The sequence below is a fragment of the Scyliorhinus canicula genome, chromosome 19 (assembly GCF_902713615.1).
Source record: "Scyliorhinus canicula chromosome 19, sScyCan1.1, whole genome shotgun sequence".
In the NCBI taxonomy this organism is placed as follows: Eukaryota; Metazoa; Chordata; class Chondrichthyes; order Carcharhiniformes; family Scyliorhinidae; genus Scyliorhinus; species Scyliorhinus canicula.
The window spans coordinates 6,917,071-6,943,172 of record NC_052164.1 but is presented as its reverse complement, the minus strand read 5'-3'; the positions used below and the strand labels follow the sequence as shown (position 1 = coordinate 6,943,172).

Here is a 26,102-nt window from a genome sequence, read left to right as displayed (position 1 = left end):
ACTCCAGATATCAGGAATGACCAATTGCATGTTAATTCCTGTTGGTGTATTGAGGCAGATCCCATTAGATTTGTTTAAGAAATGCCTGCTTGCTGTGATGGGATAGGTTGGAGTTTTTTTTGGGTGGGTTGAATGGCCATCTCTTCCACATCTGCCTTATTGTCTGTGTAAGCAGATTAAATATTTTGCATGAAAAGGCCACAGCCGAACAATGGTCGATTTCAAGTACCGTCTTTACTGGACCACGAGATGAATCTCTTTCACTGGATAAAAATAATTCTTCAAAAAGGTCTGAAGGTTTTGCCCCAATATTTCCTTTTAAAATTCTGGTGCGTCTTATTGTCTGGTGCATCTTATGGTCCATCGCATACAGTAATTTATATTCCATTGGCAGGGCCTGGGCACATACCGGATTTATATGAGGCAAGTTCACTGTCCACCAGTAAAAATGCCATCCTCACCCTCCAGACCCTCACTGGACACTGACTGCGGAGGTCACTGTGCTGTCAACAGGTGAAACTCCTTTGCAGTTACTCAACTGCTGAACGTGGAGGTGTTGCTAGGGCAATACTATAAATTGATAGAATGGTGACATCAAACAAGACCATTGAGTGATCAAGTTGCCACAAACAGACCTAGATTTGAAGTTCGACAGCTAAATCTCAGATCCATTGGTCACGAGGTTAACCAGTTGTGCAATTGGTCATTAGTTTATTGTTGGCGTGTTAACACACAGCACGCACAACAGATATCAAACAACCAAGATGATCCAATTCTTTTGCTGCCCTCAGATAACCAACCCATTTCATTATAGAAGCAAGATCAGGAGGGTGTAAGCTAGGGGGAGAGCGGGAAAACAAACAGTCGGTATCCATTATCTTCTAGTCATTGACAAATTAAGGATGCGATTGAATACACCAGGCAATGGGTGAGTCACCCCTTGCCTCATTCTGTATACTGTACCGAGAAGGCTGAGACTCCTGCGAGGAGGAGGTGGCGGCGTTGGAGGATGAGGCGACGGGGGTCCACGGCGAGAGATGTCCAGGTCGACCAGTGACACAGTTTCTCCTTGATAACAGCCAGAGAGAGATCGTCAGTGAAAACAGAAAAGATCCCCACCCAGCCATTGTGAATGTATTGGTTTTCCAAATCTGGCCTTTTTTCCCGCCAGGGCCTGTCATGCCTGCACGTGACCCACATCAGTTCCTGGTCCAACAACGCTCCGATTTTAAAATAGTCTTCCTGGGTTACGCCCAGTAACCTCACCTAACCTTTTTAGACGCCAAGGGCAATTTAGCATGGCCAATCTGCCTAACCTGCACATCTTTGGACTGTGGGAGGAAACCGGAGCACCCGGAGAAAACCCACGCAGACATGGGGAGAACGTGCAGACTCCGCAGAGACATTGACCCAAGCCGGGAATTGAACCTAGCACCCTGGCGTGTTGAAGCAACTGTGCTAACCGCTGTGCTACCATGCTGCCCCATCGTTAGATTCAGTGTATTCCCCCTCCCGTACCTGACCAGATCAGGCGACTGATTCAATCAGAAGCTGACACTCTGCAACTGTTACCCTGAACATATTTATTGGACTGAAGCAAATCACAGTTTTTTATGCAGGAGAAAAAAATTATGGGATATCAGATTAGTGTTCAGACATGCAAAATAGTTCGGCTCAGAATAATGACAAGAATGGAGGGAAGAGGAAGAGACAGAGAGAGGGAGAAAGAAAAAGAGAAAGTATAAGGGTGAAGAGAAGGAGAAGGTGGCGGAGCAGAGAGAGGAGGTGGACGAGGAGGAGAGGGAAGTGCGAGACAGAAGACAGCAAAGGCAAATTAAAAACTCCTTACCTGTGAAAGGTGAAGCCAAAGACACTGGAGTGAAGGCACTTTGTGTCCGTGTCAGCCTGGGTTTGCTACAAAAGAACAGGTAGAAAAACATCAGATAAGTGGGCGGAAAATCCTACAGAAAGACAGCGAGATTGGTTAACACAGGAACATTTGGTAAACCCGTCAAACTCCCCCTGACTGAGAGGCCAGCATCTTATTGCTGAACGGTCGCCTACGCTTTTAAATATTCACACTCTTGTCTCATTTCATAGCTTGTGGGTGGATTCTGTATTACACAGAATAAATCAAGGGTTTGTGACAGGGCCAAATTCTCAGAGGGCCAAAAACCTGTCTCTGAATCTCCATTTGATTTCGCTGCACATTCTGCCTTCAGCATTTGACCGAATCCTCACCCTCCTGATTTTTCTAGCCTCAATGGCAAGTTAGCAATCTGAAGGCCGGTCTGCTTCCAGCAACACCAACTCACTGGCAGCTTCAAGGTTCATTCTGGTACACAGCCAGACCTGCCACATTCAATCTGTGACGGAGCTGTCAGCCCCGTCACAGACACAATCCAGCAAGAGTGCGACGCTCACTGGCTTTCAACACAGTAGCATCCTCCTGCTCTGATACAACCAGAATCCAAAGTATTTCCCGTTGGATAGAGGGGTAAACGAGCATCTGATGCATCAAAGTTCAAAACACCCGACAATGTAACCATGGAATGAAGCAAGGGACCACACCCCACCCTATCTCACTGGCAAGTGTCTCTAATCCCTCACTCTGTGAACATCATTGTTCACAACATGGGCACACAGTCACTACAGGCTGCTAGCATTTCAATGTTTATTTACAGACTGCAACAGTGATTCAGGAGCAATGGAGAAGGAACATAGACACCGTTGCTGCTTACGAAAGAGGCCGACACATCCGTCCGCAGGCACACCCGCCCGTAGGCAATCTGTCCAGTTGAACGGCTGTAACTACAAACTCCTGTTTTTGAATCCTGTTTTAAAAATAAATTTAGAGCGGACTTCTGGTGACGGCGGGCGGGAGGCAGCTGCGCGTTGGAGGGCTCCCGTTCGGGAACGGCATTGTCGGGGGTTAACACCCGGTCCTAGGGGCAGCGAAGGCAGTAAAAGTCAGGAGAAAGCACAGGGAAGGGAAATGTCGAGGATCAGTAAAAAAAAAAAACAGCTGTGAAAACAGCTGAAAGTCCGTCGGGGAAGGTCACCGCGGGGTCGGTAAAGAAAACGGAGGCTGGAGCACCAGGGGAGGCTGCATTGCTTACGGCTGAAGAAATAACTAGGGTGATGGTCGTGGAATTCGAAAGGCAGTTCACAAAACACATGGAGCAATGAGGAAGGAGATGGGGACGGTTTTGAAAGCGCTGGTGGAGGAGGCGATTATCCGGTGAGGACGGCGGTAGCAAGCGCAGTGGCAGAGGTGCGGGAGCAAGGGGAGGTGCTGAAGGAAGTGGAAGAGACATTATCGCAGCACGGTGATCAACTTACCTCGATGGGGAAGGAGATGTGGAAGGTGATAGAGATCAACAAGGTTCTGTGATGCAAAATGGAAGACCTGGAAAACAGATTCAGGTGACTGAAGTTGAGGATTGTGGGGCTGCCCGAAGGAGTTGAAGGGCCGAGGCCGACTGAGTATTTTGCCGCGATGCTGGTGAAACTATTGGGGGAGGGGGAGGATCCCTCCCGATATGAACTGGATCGGGCTCATCGGTCGTGGAGGCCTGTACCAAAGGCGAGTGAGCCGTCAAGGGTAGTGACTCTGTGCTTCCGTAGGTACAGTGTGAAAGAGAAGGTCCTGTCCTGGGCCAAGCAGAAGCGGGTGGCGCAGTGGGCTGGAGCTGGTATACGTGTATGCCAGGACTTTACGGTGGAGCTGGCGAGGAGGCGGGCTGCCTTCAACCGGGTGAAGAGGGCACTGTACATTAGCAAGGTGCAGTGCGGCATTGTAAATCCAGTGAAGCTGAGGGTGACCTACAAGTTCAAGGACTTTTATTTTGGGACGGCGGAAGCAGCGGAGGAGTTTGCGAAGGCAGAAGGACTGTGGCAGAACTGAGAAATTGAGAAATGGCCATGTGCCGATGTAGCCTCATGACTGTATTTTTTCTTTTTTGTTTCACTGTGTGCTGATGTATGGGCTACAGGAGCCAACGTTGTGTATATTTGGACAAGGAAAGAAATGGGACTTTCAGTCGTAATGAGGGTTCTTTGGGGTGTGGGTTTGTGTGCTAAAGGGGATTTCTGGGTTTTCCTGGGGCCGGGCAAGGGGGAAAGAGACCCGGGCGGGGGCCTCCACGCTGGCCAGTTTAAGCCGGCCATTGAACGGGGATGAGGTGGGGGGAGGGGCTGCGGACATCGGAGACTGGCAGAACAGGGTCCGAGGGGTCTAGCCGGGGTGGAAAGTTGGGGGGAAGGAACAGAGGTTGGGGGGGGGGGGGAGGAGTTTTACAAGAGTAAGTGGAGGGGAGGAGTTGGGGGAGAGGGGGGGTTTACAACTCTTGGGTGTCATTTACGGTACTCTTTCGTCGGAAGTTGGATGGCATGGAGTGTCGGGGGGCATGGAGTGCCGGGGGGGGGGGGGGGGGGGGGGGGGACACGACTCTACAGGTTAATGGTGACCATGGGCAATTCCGGACTCATTTTTCTTCTTCTCCTTTGCTTTTTTTGCCACCGTGGGAGGGTTTGTTTTATTTGATGCAGATATTGACAGTTGGACCGTTGGTTGGGCTGGTGGGAGGATGGGATCGTTATTGATGTTAAGGGGATTGACTTTGTATCTGTTACCGTTTGCTGCTTGTTGGGGGGATGTAAATTTTGAAGGAAAATGTGAAAATGGAGAATAAAAATATATTTTTAAAAAAAATTAATTTAGAGTAGCCAATTATTTTTCTTCTTCCAATTAAGGGGCAATTTAGCGTGGCCAATCCTCCTAACCTGCATATCTTTTGGGTTGTGGGGTTGAAACCCATGCAGACATGGGGAGAATGTTGAAACTCCACATGGACAGTGACCCAGGGCCGGGATTCGGACCCGCGTCCTCAGCGCCTCAGTCCCAGTGCTAACCACTACTCCACATGCCGCTCTTACTCAAATCCTCTTGATAACCAGTTATTTATCTCATTGCTGACTGAGAGATCTTGCAGCGCACAAATTAAATACTGCACATTTCTACATACACCGAAAAGTCAACCCTCACTTTGAGATACTTTCAGATGCCCCAAGGGTGGGGAACCCATTCTGCAAATGGATGCTCTTCCTTCCTATTTCCCCAACATCTATCAGGAAGTTAAAGTTAGACCCCAGTTATTGACGAGGCGGATGTGTGTTTAGATTTAACACAAGTATTCAACTCTTGCCTCCACCCATGTATCAGTAATTTCATGATCGTAAAATGGCCCAACGCGCGCACCATTGAGACACCTACACGCTAACCACCTGCACTTCACCCTCTTATTGTAAAGGTCAGAGTTTAGACCAGCTAGAGAAGGCCATTCAGCCCTTTGAACCTGTTCCACCATTCAATTAGATCATGGTCTGCATCTCAACTCTTCCCATCCTGATTCTGTATCCATTAACACTCTTGCCGAACAAAAATTGATCATTCCTGTTTTGAACATTTTACTAAAGCTTCAATGCTTCCTGATATTGCCCCTGAAAAGCCTGACTTTAGTTTTTAACGTTCTGCTCCCTGATTGTGGACTCCCCACAACAGAGAAGAAGAGTTTCTATTTATTTACCCAACCAAATTATTCAATCATTGTAACTTTCCCGAATACGCCCTAGGTTTGGATGAAATAAATCAACCGTTCTGCTGGGTATTTGCTGAAGTTCAAACCAACACAAAATGAATCATAGAATTTACAGTGCAGAAGGAGGCCATTCTGCCCATCGAGTCTGCACCAGCTCTTGGAAAGAGCACCCTATTTAAGCCCACACCTCCACCCTATCCCCGTAACTCAGCAACCCCATCTATTCCAATGGCAATTTAGCATGGCCAAACCACCTAACCTGCACATCTTTGGACTGTGGGAGGAAACCCACGCAGACACGGGGAAAACATGCAAATTCCGCACAGACAGTGACCCAAGCCGGGAATCGAACCTGGAACCCTGGAGCTGTGAAGCAACTGTGCTGACCACTGTGCTACCGTGCTGCCAACAAGATTTCAACCAATCAATAATGCACCTAACAAAATATTATTGGTAGGTTTAAATGAGAGTTCTCAGGTAGATACCAGCACTATTTCAAAGCAAGTTCTTGGTGTCAATGAATTACTTCACCTACCTTCACGCTACACGAGTGGCATCTTGCCCAATGGGTTTTGGCTATTTGCCTTGTCTGAATATTAAAAACTAGAAGCTATTGGTGTTCAGTGTGCTCGCAGACCACCAGCATGTGCAACATGTTAACTGCTGGAATTTGGACAAACAATCTGTTGAGTCCGGAATGTTCTTGAAGCCTTGGAAATTCACAATCGGACTAATGCCAAAACCATTTGCGTATTTGGAGTTCTGTTTGAGTTCCTTAGGTCTACAAAATTATGAGGGACATAGACAGAGTGGATAGTCAGAGGCTTTTTCCCAGGGTAGAGGGGTCAATTACTAGCGGCCATATGTTTAAGGTGCGAGGGGCAAGGTTTAGAGGAGATGTACGAGGTACGTTTTTTAGTTAGACGGGCAGCATGGTCGGCGCAGGCTTGGAGGGCCGAAGGGCCTGTTCCTGTGCTGTACTTTTCTTTGTTCTTTGTTTGTTCTAAACAAAGTTTAATTTTCTTTGCATAGAATTAGCAGCTTAAAGACAAACAATTTCAACCAGCTGGCTAGTATACTGTTTAGTTTCTCTGATGTAGAGCATTCAAAAGATTTACAACCCTTTGGGTGAAGTAATTTCTCCGTATCCAAGTCCTAAACGATTGCCCCTTGTGCCGAGACTGCGGCACTGCGTTTTAGATTCCCTGACTATTGGAAACACTCTCTCTTATCAAATCCCTTCAGAATCCTGTATATTTCAATGAAATTGCTTCTCATTCTTCTAACGGCAGAGTGTAGAAGTCCAATTTACAAAACCTATCATTGGACAACCCCCTTATCACACGGACCCATAGTGAACCTTTGCTGTGCCGTCTCCAATGTAAGTATTTCCTTTACTGAATGTGGAGCCCAAAACTGCACACAGTACTCTGTGGTCTCACCAAAACCCTGTATAATTACAGCAAGACTTCTTTATTCCTGTACCCCAATCCCCTTGTAATAAAGACCAACATATCATTGCCTTCCTAATTGCTTGCTACACCTGCCTACTAACTTTGTGCTCCATATATGAGCACTTGCAAGTTTCACATGTTTTTTAAAAATACTGTACTTTCCTATTCCTACAATAAAGTGAATAACTAATCACTTCCCTACATTAAACTCCATCTGCCGTCTTGCTGCCCACTCATTTAACCTGTCTAGATCACTTTGCAGCTTCCCATTGATTACCTTTCCACCTAGCTTAGTATCATCAAACTTAGATGAAGAAACAGAATGTAACAAATCAAAGTTGATAACATAGATTGTAAATAGCGGAGGCCCAGCACTGATCCGCACTCGATATTTCACTGCCTACCAACTTGAAAAAAACGTTCACCCTGTTTTCTATCCGTTAACCAATGCTCTAACTGTGCTAATAAGTTACCCTAAATCCAAGAGCCCTCATCTTGCCTATTAACCTTTTTTTTAAAACAAACAATTTTATTGAGGTAATTTTTGGCATTGTAAACAGTTACAGATTACAGAAGTATGCAAACATCAACGGAAAACCAACACTTCAACCAAACCATAGTGCACATAACTGCTCCTCTCCCATAAACACTACCCACCTATCTATCCCTCCTACTCTACTCTAATCTTCCTCCCCCCCCCCCCCCCCCCCCCCCCCCCCCCGCTGACATTCACTCTCCTGCGAAGAAGTCAATGAATGGTTGCCACCTTCGGGTGAACCCCTGTACCGATCCCATCAAGGCGAACTTGATTTTTTCCATACCCGGAAAACTCGACATGTCCGAAAGCCATAGTTCGGTCTTCGGGGGTTTTGAGTCCCTCCATGCCAGCAGTATTCGCCGCCGGGCTATCAGGGAAGCAAAGGCCAGAACATCGGCCTTTTTCTCCTCCTGGACTCCCAGGTCTTCCGAAACCCCGAAAATTGCCATCTCTGGACTCATCACCACCCTTGTTTTCAGTACCCGGGACATGACTCCCAGTACCCCCTAAGCTTAGGGCATGCCCAAAACATGTGAACGTGGTTCGCTGGTCCTCCTTCGCATCTAGCGCATTTGTCCTCTACCCCAAAGAATTTGCTCATCCGAGCCACCGTCATGTGGGCCCGATGAACGGCCTTAAACTGAATCAGGCTGAGCCTGGCACATGTTGCGGTTGAGTTTACCCTACTCAGGGCTTCCGCCCATACCCCGTCCTCCATCTCCCCGCCGAGTTCCTCCTCCCATTTGAGTTTCAGTTCCTCCGTCCGGGACTCTTCCCCCTTCATGAGCACCTTGTAGATATCCGAGACTCTATCCTCTCCTCCTTCTCCTCTAGAGACTATTCTGTCCTGGATCCCCATCTTGCCTATTAACCTTTTGTATGGCACCTTATTGAATGCCTTTTGGCAATTCAGGTATACGACATCTACTGGCTCCCCTTTATTTACCCTATTAGTTACATCTTCAACCAATAAATTTGTCCAACAGCCCTCAGTAAAACCATGTAGACTTGTTCTAATCAAACCATGTTTTTTTAAAATATAAAGTGCATTGTTATGGCTTCCTTAATAGTAGATTTCAGCATTTTCCTGATGTTAGACTAACTGGCCTGATGTTCGCTATTTTCTTTCTCCTCCTCCTCCTCTCCACACCGTTCAACCCCCCCCCAACACTTCTTGAAAAGTGGTGTAAACATTTGCCAACTTCCAATTTGATGGGACCACCCCAAAATCTAAAACATTTTGGAAGATTATAGCTGGCACATCCACGATCTCTTTTAGAACCTTAGGCTATAGGGCATAAGGTCCTGGGGATGTCAAATTCTAGTCCCTTAAATTCCTCCCACACTTTTATTCTACTCATATTAGTTTCCGCACTCGTATTAGCCGCTAGGTTACTGTCTATTTCTGATATGAAACTGGTGTCTTCTAAGATGAAGACAGACAGAATATTTGTTCAGTGTTGTCCTGCTGGAGGTATAGACTTGCGTGTAAGACATTAGACTGTCTGCCCCCTCAAGTGGCTATAAACAATCCTGTGACACGTTTCAAAGAGAGGAGCAAGGGGTTCTGCCTGGTGTCTGGTCAATATTAATCCCTCAACCAACATCACTAAACCCAATGATCGGTCATTATCACATGCTGTTTGAGGGGGTTTGCGGTGTGAAAATGGCTTCTATTCTCTACATCATAACAGTGATATTGAACACAACATTTAATGACTTCACTGGCTGCAAAGATATAAAGTCTTGAGATTGCAAAACGCACCATATAAATACGATCTCTTTCTTTGAACACAAATCATTTCATCCACATTCAAATATCTGAATTACACACATTCTATTTCAGATCATTAGCCAAGAGAAACCCCCCCCGTCCCGAAATCTGCAATAAAACATGGAAAGTTCCGGAAGCAACAGCAGGTCTATTAGGCTGTTGGTTAATGGTTCAAGTACAGATTGTACATCACATGTGGTGAACAGTCTCCAGCTGCAATCCCTCGGATCCAGGGAAATGTGAAGAAATTAAGAGAGAATGAAGGGAGCTGCCATGGATATTAAATTGGCGGAGAACACTCGATGGAGATTATTTATTATCTGCTCATTGTCACATTGCTGGCTGTGGGATCTTACTGTGTGCAATTTAGCTGCTGCGTTTCCTACACTACAAAAAGGTACTTCAATGGCTGCAAAGTGTTTTGGAGTGTTCAGAGATTGAAAGGTGTTAATTAAGTGCAAGTCTTTCATCGGTCTTACACAGTGAGCTGTTTTATAATAATAATAATCTTTATTATTGTCACACGTAGGCTTATATTAACATTGCAATGACGTTACTGTGAAAAACCCCTAATTGCCACACTCCGGCGCCTGTTCGGGTACAGAGAGGGAGAATTCAGAATATCCGATTCACCTAACAAGCACGCCTTTCGGGACTTGTGGGAAGAAATCGGAGCACCCGGAGGAAACCCACGCAGACACGGTGAGAACGTGCAGACTCCACACAGTGACCCGAGCTGGGAATTGAACTCGGGTCCCTGATGCTGCGAAGCAACAATGCTAACCACCGTGCTACCGTGCTGGTATATCAGCTGGGCAGGGTGGTGGACACATGTTCAATAACAACTTGGAAAAAGGAATTGAATAAATACTTGAAAAGGAAAGGATTTGAAGGGATTTGGGCAAGGGGCAGGGCTACTCCTACTCAACAAGTTCTCTCATGGTCGCCTTTTACAGCAGGAAGACAGTCTGGAGTCCTGGTCTTCAAACCTCTGCTAATCTTAGCTTGTTGGTGCTCACTGGGTAAGTAATAAGGACATAGTGTTTCTCCCTCGCTGTGTGAAGATAAATCAATCTTCAGTCCATCTTCTCATATCCTCACAGAGCTGAAAAGGGAGACTATTTATCCCATGTTCTGTAACCGATGACCTCTAAAGATCATCAGCTTTCACGTTCTTCTTCGAGTCCCATGGGATCAAACCACAGCAGCGTGAAGTTAGCCTCCCAATTATACTCCTCATTTCTCTTCACTATTGACATTGATGCTTCCTCGAGTTTTGGAACAATGTCCAGGATAGGCTCGGGGACATTGAGCACTCCCTCCAACAGGTCCAGACACCATGTACACTGCACAAATGTCAGTGATACGTTTCACAATTGCAGAGAAAGATGGGCTGGTATGAGGAAACGGAATATGTGCTACACCAGTTTAAGATCTCAGTTGAGCAGAATCAGAATCATCAGGATCTCCTCCCCATCTAGGATCCTATATTTGAAGGAATTAACTGATTTACAACTCAAAGCCATTAAAATTAACTTTATAAATAGCTCACCTGGAATAGCTCTGCCTCATCTAATGTATAAAGTGCTGTGATGTACAATCCCTCTGACAGTGAATCACGTGCAGGCTGGATGATTCATTGTACAGAGAGCAGGAAACATTAGCTCAGCACACTTGGGTCTATAAATAATTTACAAACCAGCCAGTACAGCAAGTGTTTGCGCTTGTGGAGGTCTCAAAGGGTCTATATATTTGGGGTGTCCTTTCCATGACTGGATAGTGGTGGTGGAGTGATCATAATACCCTGTAACCTTTCAGGGCGAGACCTCTCCTCCACCAGGATTCAGCAAGTGTTTAATCGCACAATCTGCGATTCAGCCCAACCTTATCTATGCCAGAATGTATGCATCCCTGGATCCTTCATCAGGGATCTGACCAGCATGGCCCTTTGTTCCTTTCTCCAGCATCGATACTATTTGCCTCCATTACTATAAATCCTCCAATCAAGAATTTGGCATCCAAGGACAGGTTCACACAAAGATAACCAACACTATCAGTTCTCCTTGCATTTTAATGGCTGGATTATGCCTCCTCCCTGTTTTGTTTTCTCCATTGAAACTGCACTTGTGCATGCCCTTTTCAAAAGGTGTCTCACACTGACACATGCACACCCATTGAGAATGTTCCTGTGAAGGTCAAGCACTTAGAACATTCGACTCTAAACTCACCAACAAACATTAAATTAAGACCTCAGAACTTGATCAGTTTTGTCTGACGATAAGCCTCACATTGATTAGATATTGCCAACTAGGGATCATGAATTACACCCAACCCAAATCCTACTCCTTTTCCCATCTGTCGATGGACACCAATCCAATTATTATCCCAGTTCAGTGCAGGGGGCAATAATGTGTGTAACCAACAATCTTCTTGAAGTTGGCACGGTCTCCCAACAGTCAGCATATGGAGAATGAAGGAGCGCGCATTTCTAAAACACCACATCATCACTCAACAAACTACTTCATGCACAATGGGAGGGAACTTTAACCCAACTCGCCAAACAGGAGATCCAAGGGGTTGGGCAGAACGAGTAAGATCAGACCAGGTGGAAAATTAACGCCACACCTGAACCCACCAGTTTCACAATGGGCCATTCAGATTAAAATGACAACCAGTGAGTTACCTTGAAGCTCAAATACCATTGTTAAACAGGCAAACACAGAAGGCTTTTTGCACTCCGAGGGACTTAGGAACTGCTGTGCAATCAGAAAAGACTGGAAACATTCCGATGGCACCAAAGAAATATCCTCCTTATGTCTGGATCAGCATTACTAAAAACTTTAGTATAATGGTCTGGCACATATAGGGTTAACGCGAGATTGAGTACAGTACTATCACAGAGTGATACAAGAGAACCCCGGACCTGCACCAAGGGTCTGTTTAGTGCTAGACAGAATCATGTGCAGAAGCATGGAGACAGTTCCTTGCTTGGCCCGTTTACGATACACGTACATCTTTAACAAATACATGCAATTCATCTATTTCAGACTATGAAGACTTCATTACGGCTTACCGAATGGTATCCAACGACAACAACTTATTTTGTCATTTGCATAAAAACATAGAAAATAGGAGATCGCCATTCGGCCCTTCACGCCATTCATTCTGACCATGGCTGATCATCTAACTTAATTGCCTGATCCCACCTTCCCCCAATTGCTATATGTAACTGCTTCTTGAAAACATACATACAATGTTTTGACCTCAACTGCTTTGTGGTAGCGAATTCCAGTCCGACCACGCTCTGGGTGAAGAAATTCCTCCTCATGGTCTACCCCGTATCCTCAGACTGTGACCCCTGGTTCTGGACACACCCTCCCCAATTGGGAACATCCTTCCTGCATCGACCCCATCTAGTCCTGTTAGAATTTTATAGATTTCTATGAGATCTACCCCCATTCTTCTGAACTCCAGCAAATATATTCCTAACCAACTCAAATCTCTCCTCATATGACAGACCTGCCATCCCAGGAATCAGTCTGGTAAACCTTCTCTGCCCTCCCTCTATAGCTGGAACATCCTTCCTCAGATAAGGAGACCAAAGCTGTACACAATATTCCAGGTGTGGCCTCGCCAAGGCCCTGTATAATTGCAACAAGACATCCCTGCTCCTGTACTCGAATCCTCTCGCTTTGAACGCCAACATACCATTTGCCTTCTTTACCGCCTGCTGAACCTGCATGCTTACATTCAGCAACAGGTGGACGAGGACACCCGGGTCTCGTTGTACATTCCCCTCTCCTAACTTATGGCCACTCGGATAATAATCTGCCTTCCCATTTTGCTACCAAATTGCATAACCTCACATTTAGCCAAATTATACTGCATAGAATCCCTACAGTGCAGAAGGAAGCTATTCAGCCCATTGATTCTGCACCGACCCTCTGAACACCAACTAAGACCCACTCTCCCACCCTACCGCCGTACCCCCACCTACTCTTTGGACACTAAGGGGCTAGTTAGCATGGCCAATCCACCTAACCTGCACATCTTTGCATTATGGGAGGAAACCCACGCAGACACAGGAAGAATATACAAACGCCACACAGTCACCCAAGGTCAGATAGAACCTGGGTCCCTGGCATTGTGTTGCAGCAGTGCTAACCCCTCTGCATCTGCCATTCATTTGCCAACCCACTCACGTTGTCCAAATTACCCTGCAGCATCGCTGCATCCCCAACAGTTCACCCTCTCACCCAGCCTTCTGTCATCTGCAACTGGAGGTATTTCATTTTATTTCCTCATCTAAATCATTTATATATATTATGAATAGCTGGGGTCCCAGAAACAATCCCTGCGGTACCCCACTAGTCACTGCCTTCCATTTGGAAAAAGACCCGTTTATGCCTACTCTTTGTTTCCTGTCTGACAACCAGTTTGCTATCCATCTAAATACACTACCCCTAATTACATGCTCCTTAATTGTACACACTAATCTCTTATGGGGGACTTTGTCAAAAGCCTTCTAAAAGATCAAATAAACCACAACCACTGGCTCCCCCTTGTCAACTCCAGTAGTTACATCCTTGAAGAATTCCAATAGATTTGTCAAACATGATTTCCCTTTCGTTAATCCATGCTGACTCTGTCCGATCCTGCCCGTTTTCCAAGTGACTGCTATCAAATCTTTGATTTATCCTAGAACTGTTTGTGGGATCATGCTGTGCGCAAATAGGCTTCAGTCTTTCTGCTGAAAGGTAATCAACGTAAAATGATCTGTTTCTCGCTCCACAGATGCCCGACCTACTGAGCATTTGAAAAATGAAATGAAAATCGCTTATTGTCACAAGTAGGCTTCAAATTAAGTTACTGTGAAGAGCCCCTAGTCGCCACATTCCAGCGCCTGTTCGGGGAGGCTGGTACGGGAATTGAATGCTGCTGGCCTGCCTCAGTCTGCTTTAAAAACCAGTGATTTAGCCCTGTGCTAAACCAGCATTTCCAGCTTTTATTTCAAAAGAAATTCATTGAACACGAAACTCACCATGAAAGGTGCCACGCAATGAAAATTCTCTCAACCTTCTCTAATAACAAATAAAGTTTGTAGTGGAAGGCAAGCAGATCAGAGATATGGCGAAAGGTGGTGGGGGGGAAGAAGAAGAATTCACAGATCCACGGTCAAAGAGCTTTCCTCTAAAACAAGATAACATAGCAGTATAGAATAGGCCATGGCTGCTAGGTCAAATTCTTGAGGCTTTGTACTGAACACAATCAGGTGAGCAGCATCAGTACATGGGCTGCAGTGAAGCAGCGAAAAATGGGTAATAAAGACAGCCTTACCAGTGACAACCACATCCTGAGAATAAATTGAAATAAAATTACCTGGTCGTTCATCACTGTATACAATTACACATCTGAATTAACTGTCCAAGAACAAGTTTCTCATTAATGTTAAATTGCATTTTAAAAATTCCTTCCACTCAAGTGGTCAGAGAACTCCAATCAAAGCAAAATCCAGGCTGTAGGCAAGTTTATTAAAAAAAGATCCCAGTGTGCATCAACAGAACTCTTCATATCAGTGAGTCGGGGAACAATGCTGGCAATGCTGTCTTATTACTGCTGTGCTAGAGGGACTGGACTGGCATAAGTAACAACACTGAAAATTGCTGCTGCTCACTGGAGTCCCCATGGACTTCACCCCTTCTCCAACTGATGCCACCTCATGCTGCTAAATGTGGACGTAATCAAGTAATAAAATGCAGTCAAGCAGCTGGAAAGAGTCAGCGCATGATGCAGAGCCACCTCTTCTCCCATCCCAAAACATCTTGTGGCACATTGTAGATGTAACCAATGCCAGGTAGATAGACTGCATGGTTCATGGAAGCTCACCAACACCTTCTCAAGGGCAATTAGGGATTTGAAAACAAGAATGAGTATTTTAAAAACGGAGGTTAGCATGCACAGGGGTAATGGACGAACAGGACTTGGTGCAAGTTAGGATGGAGGCAGTAGAGTTTTGGTTGAGCTCATGTTTTTTGGGAGTTCATCCAGGAGAGCATCCCACTATTTGTTGTGAATTTCCGGCTATGTTGTGCACTATAGACTATTTGATGATCCATCTTTACCTCTCCCTAGAACCGCCAAGCCATTCCCCAACCAAATAATGTAACCAAACTTTCTTTTAACAAAGAAAATGGATCTGTTGCCTCAACCGTTCACTGATGTTTTACGAACATTGTGATGTGAAAAATATTATTTCCTTTTAGTACTAATGTAACCATCAATGACTTGCTAATGAAGGTTTGTATCTGTACTCTCGCTCTCCTGATCAGTGACCACATCCTTATGCTACAATATTAGTCCAAGTATTGTTGTTAATGACAAAGCAGTGCGTGTGTTCTGGGAGCAATATTTGTGCTAGCTCACCATAAAAAATAACAAGACTTATATTAATACAGCACCTTTCAGAAGTGCCCAAAGCGATCTACAGTCCATGTGCAGTCATTTGTGTGAGGTAGAAAACACAGCTGCCAGTGTGTGCACAGGAAGCTCCCATAAATAGCAATGCAACAATCTGCTTTTCTGACAATCCAATGTCTTTAGTGATGTTAATTGAGGGATAACTATTGACCTAGACATGAGGAAGCCCTCCCTTGCTCTTCTTCAAAATAGTGTCCTGGTTTCTCCAACAGCTACAATAGCTGGCAGGTGGGGCCGCAATTTAATGTCTCAAACAAAAGTTGGCACCTCTTGGCAATGTAGCACTCCAGAGTACGGCACCAGGTGTGTCAGCTTAGATTTTGGAATGGGCCTTAAAACCAACATCTGATGCATTGTAGGAGTGGTAGATCCACAAGCATTCAATTAGCTTACGAACTTAGAACTTGCTACATAATGAATCAAAGCCAGTGATGTTATTGAGAGTCCTTTTCTTTGATGATTAGGGTCACTACAGTTCCCGTGGTACTAAACTAATAACAGATGTAATTATGATCCAGGCCAATAAGGGGGAAAAAAAACTCGACCATATTTGTTTTTAACTGGTTCTGAAGCTAAAAATTGCAGAGGTTCCAAAAATAAAACCATTTGCACAAGTAATTTCTGAGAGAGGATGTTGTTGTATTGAATGGTGGAGAAACAATCTTTTAAATGCCTTCAAACATTGCAAATTGATCTGTGACACCAGCGACAGAACTATTCTAGATTCTGGTGAAAGAAGGTATTCATTTTGTAATCAGGAATCACAAAATCATGTGGTATCTTCTCGTCATTGTTCTTTTCTCTTCCCATATCTAATTCAGATTTTTATTTTTTTTAAATAACATAATATGTAGGAACAATGCAGTTATGAATTTGTTGGCAATTCAGAGATGATGGTCTCAGTCTCAAGCCATACCCATCAGATCTCAGTTGAATTATGTGAAATAAGAAATCAAAGCAGTATTCGAGGATGGGTTATAACCATGTTTAAAACAGTTAGATTTATAACAGCTCCAAGGGCCAGTTCTACTGAGACACAGATCCTTGCAATGTAATCTTATTTCAAAGCTACTTGCTGATTCAGTCTGACAGCAAACTGCGACACTGGCAACAAACTGGTAAATGGAAATAGAACCTTTAACTCTTTCATCATTGAACTTCATTTTCATTCCAATGCATCCAGATCTCAGTGACTAACAAAAGCTATCATATTCTGAGGCACATTACTGACATTAGCTAAAGATTGACTAAAGGTGTAATTTTCAACAGGCTCAAAATGAGAGGCTTACAGGTATATTGTGTTTTCCCCATCATCTCAGGGTGCCTCTGTGCTTTACAGCTATAAAATATTCTCATATAGAGGGGATATGACTTAACCTCGTATGATTCAAGATATTTGGATTGTTTACTTACAGATAGTTTGAAGATTTGAACTGCAATGAGAAATAACAATGGTTGAAAGTTATTCATTCCCAGTTGCTTTAGGGTTTAATGTATCATGGTATAATTTAGCTGACGGCGCTGTTTAGATTTTGCTGCAAGTGCAGAATGTGCAAATTGTGCCCGTTGACTTATTTTTGTGGTCACATGGTGAAGCAAGGTAACCAAGGCAGTCTTGTAGAAAGAAGTGAGACAATGGAGCTCCAAATTATTAGTTACTTCCCAAGTAGCAATCATGTTGGCACTTGGTGTTCGGAAGGGACGACCTTATTCACAATAACACTTGCCCTGTTATAATGAATTTGCAATGGCGGTGATTCCAAAAGTTCTCGGGCATTTCTCAACAAGTTGGAGAGAGCAGCAGGATCAACAGAATTTAGGAACATTACATCACTATCCATTAAAATGAACATGGTAACACAGGCAGAGAAGTCACAGGCCTACGCAGACAGAGAACACACAGGCCTACGCAGACAGAGAACACACAGGCCTACGCAGACAGAGAGCACACAGGCCTACGCAGACAGAGAGCACACAGGCCTACGCAGACAGAGAGCACACAGGCCTACGCAGACAGAGAGCACACAGGCCTACGCAGACAGAGAGCACACAGGCCTACGCAGACAGAGAACACACAGGCCTACGCAGACAGAGAACACACAGGCCTACGCAGACAGAGAGCACACAGGCCTACGCAGACAGAGAGCACACAGGCCTACGCAGACAGAGAACACACAGGCCTACGCAGACAGAGAACACACAGGCCTACGCAGACAGAGAACATACAGGCCTACGCAGAGAGAACACACAGGCCTACGCAGAGAGAACACACAGGCCTACGCAGAGAGAACACACAGGCCTATGCAGAGAGAACACACCGGCCTACGCAGCCAGAGAACATACAGGCCTACGCAGAGAGAACACACAGGCCTACGCAGAGAGAACACACAGGCCTACGCAGACAGAGAACACACAGGCCTACGCAGACAGAGAACACACAGGCCTACGCAGACAGAGAACACACAGGCCTACGCAGACAGAGAACACACAGGCCTATGCAGAGAGAACACACAGGCCTACGCAGACAGAGAACACACAGGCCTATTCAGAGAGAGAACACACAGGCTACGCAGACAGAGAACACACAGGCCTACGCAGACAGAGAGCACACAGGCCTATGCAGAGAGAACACACAGGCCTACGCAGAGAGAGAGCACACAGGCCTACGCAGACAGGGAACACACAGGCCTATGCAGAGAGAACACACAGGCCTACGCAGACAGAGAACACACAGGCCTACGCAGACAGAGAACACACAGGCCTACGCAGACAGAGAACACACAGGCCTACGCAGACAGAGAACACACAGGCCTACGCAGAGAGAACACACAGGCCTACGCAGACAGAGAACACACAGGCCTACGCAGACAGAGAGCACACAGGCCTACGCAGACAGAGAGCACACAGGCCTACACAGACAGGGAACACACAGGCCTATGCAGAGAGAACACACAGGCCTACGCAGACAGAGAACACACAGGCCTACGCAGACAGAGAACACACAGGCCTACGCAGACAGAGAACACACAGGCCTACGCAGACAGAGAACACACAGGCAAACATTCTCTCTGCCTGTACTTGATTGAAGGCAATAAAGGGAGAACACGACAGAATCTGATGTCAGGTTCAAACAGCCAATGAAGTACTTTTGGAAGTGTTGTTACTATTGCAACGTAGGAAGTGCAAACAGCCAATTCATGCACAGCGAGCTCCCAAAATAGTACTGCCTTCGTGACCAGATGAAATCATTTCAGTGATGCTGATTGAGGGATGAATATTTACTAGGATACCGAGAAGACCATTGCAGCTCTACCTTTCAACAGTGACATGGGATTTTTTGGGTCCACTTGAAAGTGCGGATGGTGCATCGGTTTAGCAATATCTTTCCAATTAAGGGCCAATCCACCTACCCTGCATACCTTTTTTGGGTTGTGGGGGTGAGACCCACGCAGACACAGGGAGAATGTGCAAACTCCACACGGACAATGACCTGGGGCGGGATCGAACCTGGGTCCTCAGCGTCATGAGACAGCGATGCTTACCACTGCGTCACCCTCGGTTTAGCAATTCAACTGAAAGACAGCACCCCAGCAATGCAGCACTCTTTCAGTGCTGTGCCGGGAGTGTCAGCCTAAACTTTATACAAGAGTTTCTGGAATGGGACTTAACCGTTTAACCTTCTGAATCAGATAGTGCTACCCATTCTGTGCTATACCTTGACCACTTGCACAGATACTCACTACCAAAGACATATTCACAAATACTCTCCCAAACGCACAACAGACTTGCATTGGTCTATTCAGTAGTCTGGAAATATCACACTATAATTAATGTTATTAATCTTTATTGTCACAAGTAGGCTTATATTAACACTGCAATGGAGTTACTGTGAAAAATCCCCTAGTCGCCACATTCCGGCGCCTGTTCGGGTACACAGAGGGAGAAATCAGAATCTCCAAATTATCTAACAGCACGTCTTTCGGGGCTTGAGAGGGGAAACCGGAGCACCCGGAGGAAACCCACATAGACACGGGGAGAACGTGCAGACTCCGCACAGACAGCGATGCAAGCCGGGAATCGAGCCTGGGACCCTGGCGCTGTGAAGCAACAGTGCTAATAACTGTCTTACCATGCCACCCATGTTGTGATGATAGAGGAATATTGGAGATACCTTGCCCTCTAGGTCACCCGCCCCACACACCCTCCATCCACCCCACCCCCCCCCCCCCCCCCCCCCCCCCGATTCTCTCAAACATTGAATACCACGTCTTTCACAGAAACCTTCTTCGCCTCTTGAGCCAAATGCTGAACAATGTGATGAAAGTCCACATTGGAACAAATCAATCTTCTCCAGAGACAAAAGCAAACATCAAACTTTCCTTCCAGAGTTACAGGGGGCATATTCAAAACCAGGTAGTCAGCAGTCCCAAACCACCTCAGCCTCCAGGAGACAGAAAACACTGCCGACACATGGCAGGACCATCACCAGCTGAGAAAAGACATGTTAATATTGACTGGATATACCTGGGGTAAAGGAGGAGGTTGTCAGGAGTAAATAGGAGAAACTGGCAGGTCAGTTAATAGTAACAAGAGGACACAGACTGAAGAAAATTGTCAAAAACCCCCAGAGGGAGTTTTTTTTTAAAAAAAGCAGTGAGTTATGATGATCTAGAAATCACTGTAAATGGGAGGGGTGGGGTGAGGGGCCTGAGGAAGAGGAATGAGGGGCTGAGGGTCAACAAAATGGTCCAATTACACTGCAATAATTGGATGAAGAATGAATGTGTATATTTTAAGAAATGTTTGGCTTTCCCAAGTGTCTCTGATGAGGCACACAGCCCAAATTTCCAACTAGCGTTGAGTTGATGAATCTCAGTTAGAATGCCAGTGGGTTACAATGGCATCAAGTGCTCCAAGCCAAGGCACTAGTCCCTAATAATTGATACTCCACATGAGCATCCCTCCTATCCCATCAATCTCCACCGTTTCACTCATGTCTTTACCTAGCTTCCCCCAAATACAACTATACTATTCGCCTCAAACAATCCCTGGATGAAGACATTTCTCCAAATTCCCTACTGGATTTATTAGTGACTATATCATATATCTGTGGCACCTATTTTCGGACTCCCCCAGAAGTAGAAACATCTTTCACATGTACCCTATTGAACCCCTTTGTAAATTTACAGACTGGAAAACCAGAATAGGCCTTAGGAGAGATCAGGATTAGGAGTGCGTGGAATTCCATATGGATGAATAGCCTGACTGCGGGCAAGAGAAAAGATCTGGAGAGCGTACACATCCCTGGAATTGTACCAACAGTTGTTACACAGCAAATTGGGAAAGGACAAATAAGAGGTTAACATTGAAAAATAAAAACTTACTATTCAACAGGGGTTTGGATAGTTCTTTCTTCAACTCGAAATATTGTGTCAATAAAGATCCCCAGAGACGGGCACTGCGAGGCATACACTTGTCCCAATTAAATTTTACTTATCCCAATAGCGACTCAAATGTCAAATGCAGAAAGATGCTCTGCAGATTTTTACAATTAACTCAACGGCAGCTTTCTGAAATCTCCAAACAAGCCCTCACCACAGCAGGTAGCTGTCATTCGTGTCATTTGCAGTCCAGCACATTTCTCACGGGTACATGCCCCGTTGATTTTCGACCACAGAGCTACACCAGACTCCCTAGCCAGAATAAAGATCATTGGGCCATTTCCTCTGCCAATCGCTCCAGGGGTCTGCATGGCTAGCGTTGATCTGATATCATTTGTATGCAAAAGTCTTTCATTACTACCTATCGCAGAAACAAATCATCCTCCTATTATCGGGACACATTTCTGTAGTTTTGGTCATGGACTTTTGTTTGCTGTAGTTCACAGAGACCCCTTTTTAAATAGACTCTGTAGATTGTGGAAGCTTTGACAAAGGGTCATCGGACTCGAAACGTTAGTTCTTTTCTCTCCTTACAGATGCTGTCAGACTTGCTGAGATTTTCCAGCATTTTCCCTTTCGCGTCTGTAGACTGTTAGTTCTAGTGCACTGTTTAGATTCCATTTGCAGAGTAAATATACATTGTTTGCTCTCTGTCCTCCTTAAGACCCACCCAACCGATAATAATAATCTTTGTTGTCACAAGTAGGCAATTAAATTACTGTGAAAAGCCCCTAGTCGCCACATTCTGAACCTGTTCGGGACCTCTTTCGGGACTAGTGGGAGGAAACTGGAGCACCCGGAGGAAAGCCACACAAACATGGGAAAAAAGTGCAGACTCCGTACAGACAGTGACCCAGCCAGGAATCAAACGTGGGACCCTGGCGCTGTGAAGCCACAGTGCTAACCATTATGCTACCGGCCGCCCACTTATTGCCAACCTCCAGTCATTGTCACAGTTGTGAGAGCAGACACACTGAGGTTATGGTAAACTGTGGGTTAGGTCTCAGAAATTGTGTCCTAATTCATACAGTACACTGCAAGGAAGATGTCTAGCCTTGGAATGAATGCAGAAGAGATTTATCACAGTGCTAGGTTGAGGGACTTCAAGTATGTTGAGACACTGGAGAGAGGCTGCTTTCCTCAAAAGTAGAGAAAGTTAAGATAAGATTTACAAAAGGTCTTCGTAATTGAGAGATTTTCAGAGATTGGATCAGAAGAAAATTTCCACTGGCATGAGGGTCAACAACCAAAGGTCACAAGATCACTGGTAAAAACACTGGCGAGATGAGAACTGTTTTTACACAACAAAGTCTTATGACCAGGCCTGAAAAGGTAATGGAAGTAGATTCAATAGTAACCTGGATATAAATCTGAAAAGCACCATTTTGAAAGGCTATGGAAAAGGAGCAGGGGATTGGGACTAACTGGATAGAGCTAGCCAAGTGACCACGTGCTGTACTGCAAAATTCCATAATATTCCCTGGATCCTGGTGTCAGATCTCCCATCATATTATCCAATACACGATTTTCAGAATAAAATTAGGAAGTCCCTCAAGTACAAAGGGCAGCAAGGTAGCATTGTGGATAGCACAATTGCTTCACAGCTCCAGGGTCCCAGGTTCGATTCCGGCTTGGGTCAGTGTCTGTGCGGAGTCTGCACATCCTCCCCGTGTGTGCGTGGGTTTCCTCCGGGTGCTCCGGTTTCCTCCCACAGTCCAAAGATGTGCAGGTTAGGTGGATTGGCCATGATAAATTGCCCTTAGTGTCCAAAATTGCCCTTAGTGTTGGGTGGGGTTACTGGGTTATGGGGATAGGGTGGAGGTGTTGACCTTGGGTAGGGTGCTCTTTCCAAGAGCCGGTGCAGACTCGATGGGCCAAATGGCCTCCTTCTGCACTGTAAATTCTATGATAGCAGATCTGTCCAAATGCAGAGACAAGACAGGGTCAAAGTTTAAGGTTCAATCAGAGCTAGACATGACGTAGGTTTCAGGTACACTCATCTTTAGAGGTGCCGACTGGATTGCTGTGCATTTCTAGCATTTGCTACTACCTTTCTAATCATTTTCAAAACTCTCTGTAGAGCGAGTGCAAAGGAGATAAACTGAGACCTCGCTGCAATGTGATAATCCAACTCACCAGAGTCTCTCTCTCTCTCTCCAAGTGCAGATCCAAGTATCAATTTAATTAAAGTCTTTATTCTCATTTAATTTTAAATATTCGGTCGACACACAACCACGTATATTATCAGTGCAATAAACTTATACAAAGAAAATTACAGCACAGGAACAGGTCCTTCAGCCTTCTCAGTCCAGATCCTTTATCTAAACCTGTCGCCTATTTTCCAAGGATCTACTTCCCTCTGTTTTCCGCCCGTTCATATATCTGACTCCGCTGGCAAAGCGTTCCAGGCACCCACCACACTCTGCGTAAAAAACTTCCCATACACATCTCCCTTAAACTTTCCCCCTCTCACCTTGAAATCGTGACCCCTTGTAACTGACACCCCCACTCTTGGGAAAAGCTTGTTGCTATCCACCCTGTCCATACCTCTCAATTTTGTAGACCTCAATAAGGTCCCCCCTCGACCTCCGTCTTTCCAACGAAAAACAATCCTAATCTACTCAACCTTTCTTCATAGCTAGCACCCTCCATACCAGGCAACATCCTGGTGAACCTCCTCTGCACCCTCTCCAAAGCATCCACATCCTTCTGGTAATGTGGCGACCAGAACTGCACGCGGTATTTCAAATGTGGCCGAACCAAAGTCCTATACAACTGTAACATGACCTGCCGACTACTCAATACCCCGTCCGATGAAGGCAAGCATGCTGTATGCCTTCTTGACCACTCTATCGACCTGCGTTGCCACCTTCAGGGTACAATGGACCTGAACTCCCAGATCTCTCTGTACATCAATTTTCCCCAGGACTCTTCCATTGACCGTACAGTCCGCTCTTAAATTGAATCTTCCAAAATGCATCACCTCTCATTTGCCTGGATTGAACTCCATCTGCCATCTCTCTGTCCAACTCTCCAATCTATCTATATATTGCTGTATTCTCAGACAGTCCCCCTCGCTATCTGCAACTCCACCAATCTTAGTATCATCAGCAAACTTGCTAATCAGACCACCTATATCTTCGTCCAGATCATTTATGTATATCACAAACAACAGTGGTCCGAGCACGGATCCCTGTGGAACACCACTAGTCACCTTTCTCCATTTTGAGACACTCCCTTCCACCACTACTCTCTGTCTCCTGTTGCTCCTATCTTTATCCATCTAGATAGTACACCCTGAACCCAATGCAACTTCACTTTTTCCATCAACCAGTCATGGGAAACTTTATCAAACGCCTTACTGAAGTCCATGTATATGACATCTACAGCCTTTCCCTCATCAATTAACTTTGTCACTTCCTCAAAGAATTCTATTAGGTTTGTAAGACATGACCTTCCCTGCACAAAACCATGCTGCCCATCACTGATAGGTCTATTTTCTTCCAAATGTGAATAGATCCTATCCCTCAGTATCTTCTCCAGCAGCTTCCCTACCACTGGTGTCAAGCTCACAGGTCTATAATTCCCTGGATTATCCCTGCTACCCTTCTTAAACAAAGGGACAACATTAGCAATTCTCCAGCCCTCCGGGACCTCACCCGTGCTCAAGGATGCTGCAAAGATATCTGTTAAGGCCCCAGCTATTTCATCACTCGCTTTCCTCAGTAACCTGGGATAGATCCCATCAGGACCAGGGGATTTGTCCACCTTAATGCCTTTTAGAATACCCAAAACTTCCCCCGTCCTTATGCCGACTTGACATAAGAGTATTTAAACATCCATCCCTAACCTCAACATCCGTCATGTCCCTCTCCTTGGTGAATACCGATGCAAAGTACTCGTTAAGAATCTCACCTATTTCCTCTGACTCCACGCATAAATTCCCTCTTTTGTCTTTGAGTGGGCCAATTCTTTCCCTCTTGCTCCTTATATACAAATAAAAGGTTTTGGGATTTTCCTTAACCCTGTTAGCCAAAGATATTTCATGACTCCTTTTAGCCCTCTTTATTGTGCATTTGAGATTTGTCCTACTTTCCCGATATTCCTCCAAAGCTTCTTCAGTTTTAAGTCACCTAGATCTTATGTACGCTTCCTTTTTCATCTTAGCCAGTCTCACAATTCCACCCGTCATCCATGCTTCCCTAATCTTACTATTTCTATCCCATGCCTGTCCTGCACTCTAATCAACCTTTCCTTAAAAGACTCCCACATTTCAAATGTGGATTTACCCTTAAACAGCTGCTCTCAATCCACATTCCCTAGCTCCTGTCGAATTTTGTTATACTTGGTCTTTCCCCAATTTAGCATTCTTCCTTTCGGACCACTCTCGTCTTTGTCCACTAGTATTCTAAAACGTACAGAATTGTGATCACTATTCCCAAAGTAATCACCGACTGAAACTTCAACCACCTGGCCAGGATCATTCCCCAATACCAGGTCCAGTATGTCCCCTTCCCGAGTTGGACTATTTACATACTGCTCTAAAAATCTCTCCTGGATGCTCCTTACAAATTCTGCTCCATCTACACCTCCAACATACACAAGTCCCATTCAATGTTGGGGAAGTTAAAATCTCCCATCACAACCACCCTATTGCTCCTACATTTTTCTATAATCTGTCTACATATTTGTACCTCTACTTCACGCTAGCTTTTGGGAGGCCTGTAGTAAAGTCCCAACAATGTTACTGCACCCTTCCTATTTCTTAGCTCTACCCATATTACCTCGCTGCTCGAATCCTCCATAGTGCCCTCCTTA

At 45.3% G+C, this 26,102-nt stretch overlaps 1 protein-coding gene across 1 annotated transcript in view; it reads right to left on the bottom strand.

Moving 5' to 3' along the window:
- The window catches only part of socs7 (suppressor of cytokine signaling 7), a 74,925-nt gene that overhangs the window by 33,939 nt on the left and 14,884 nt on the right, over nucleotides 1–26,102 (bottom strand). The window contains exons 2-3 of the mRNA XM_038779784.1: nucleotides 1,850–1,914; nucleotides 964–1,068 (exon numbers count right to left, since the gene is read on the bottom strand). Of these exons, the coding sequence (XP_038635712.1) occupies nucleotides 964–1,068; nucleotides 1,850–1,914 (170 nt within the window). The remainder of the gene's footprint in view (nucleotides 1–963; nucleotides 1,069–1,849; nucleotides 1,915–26,102) is intronic.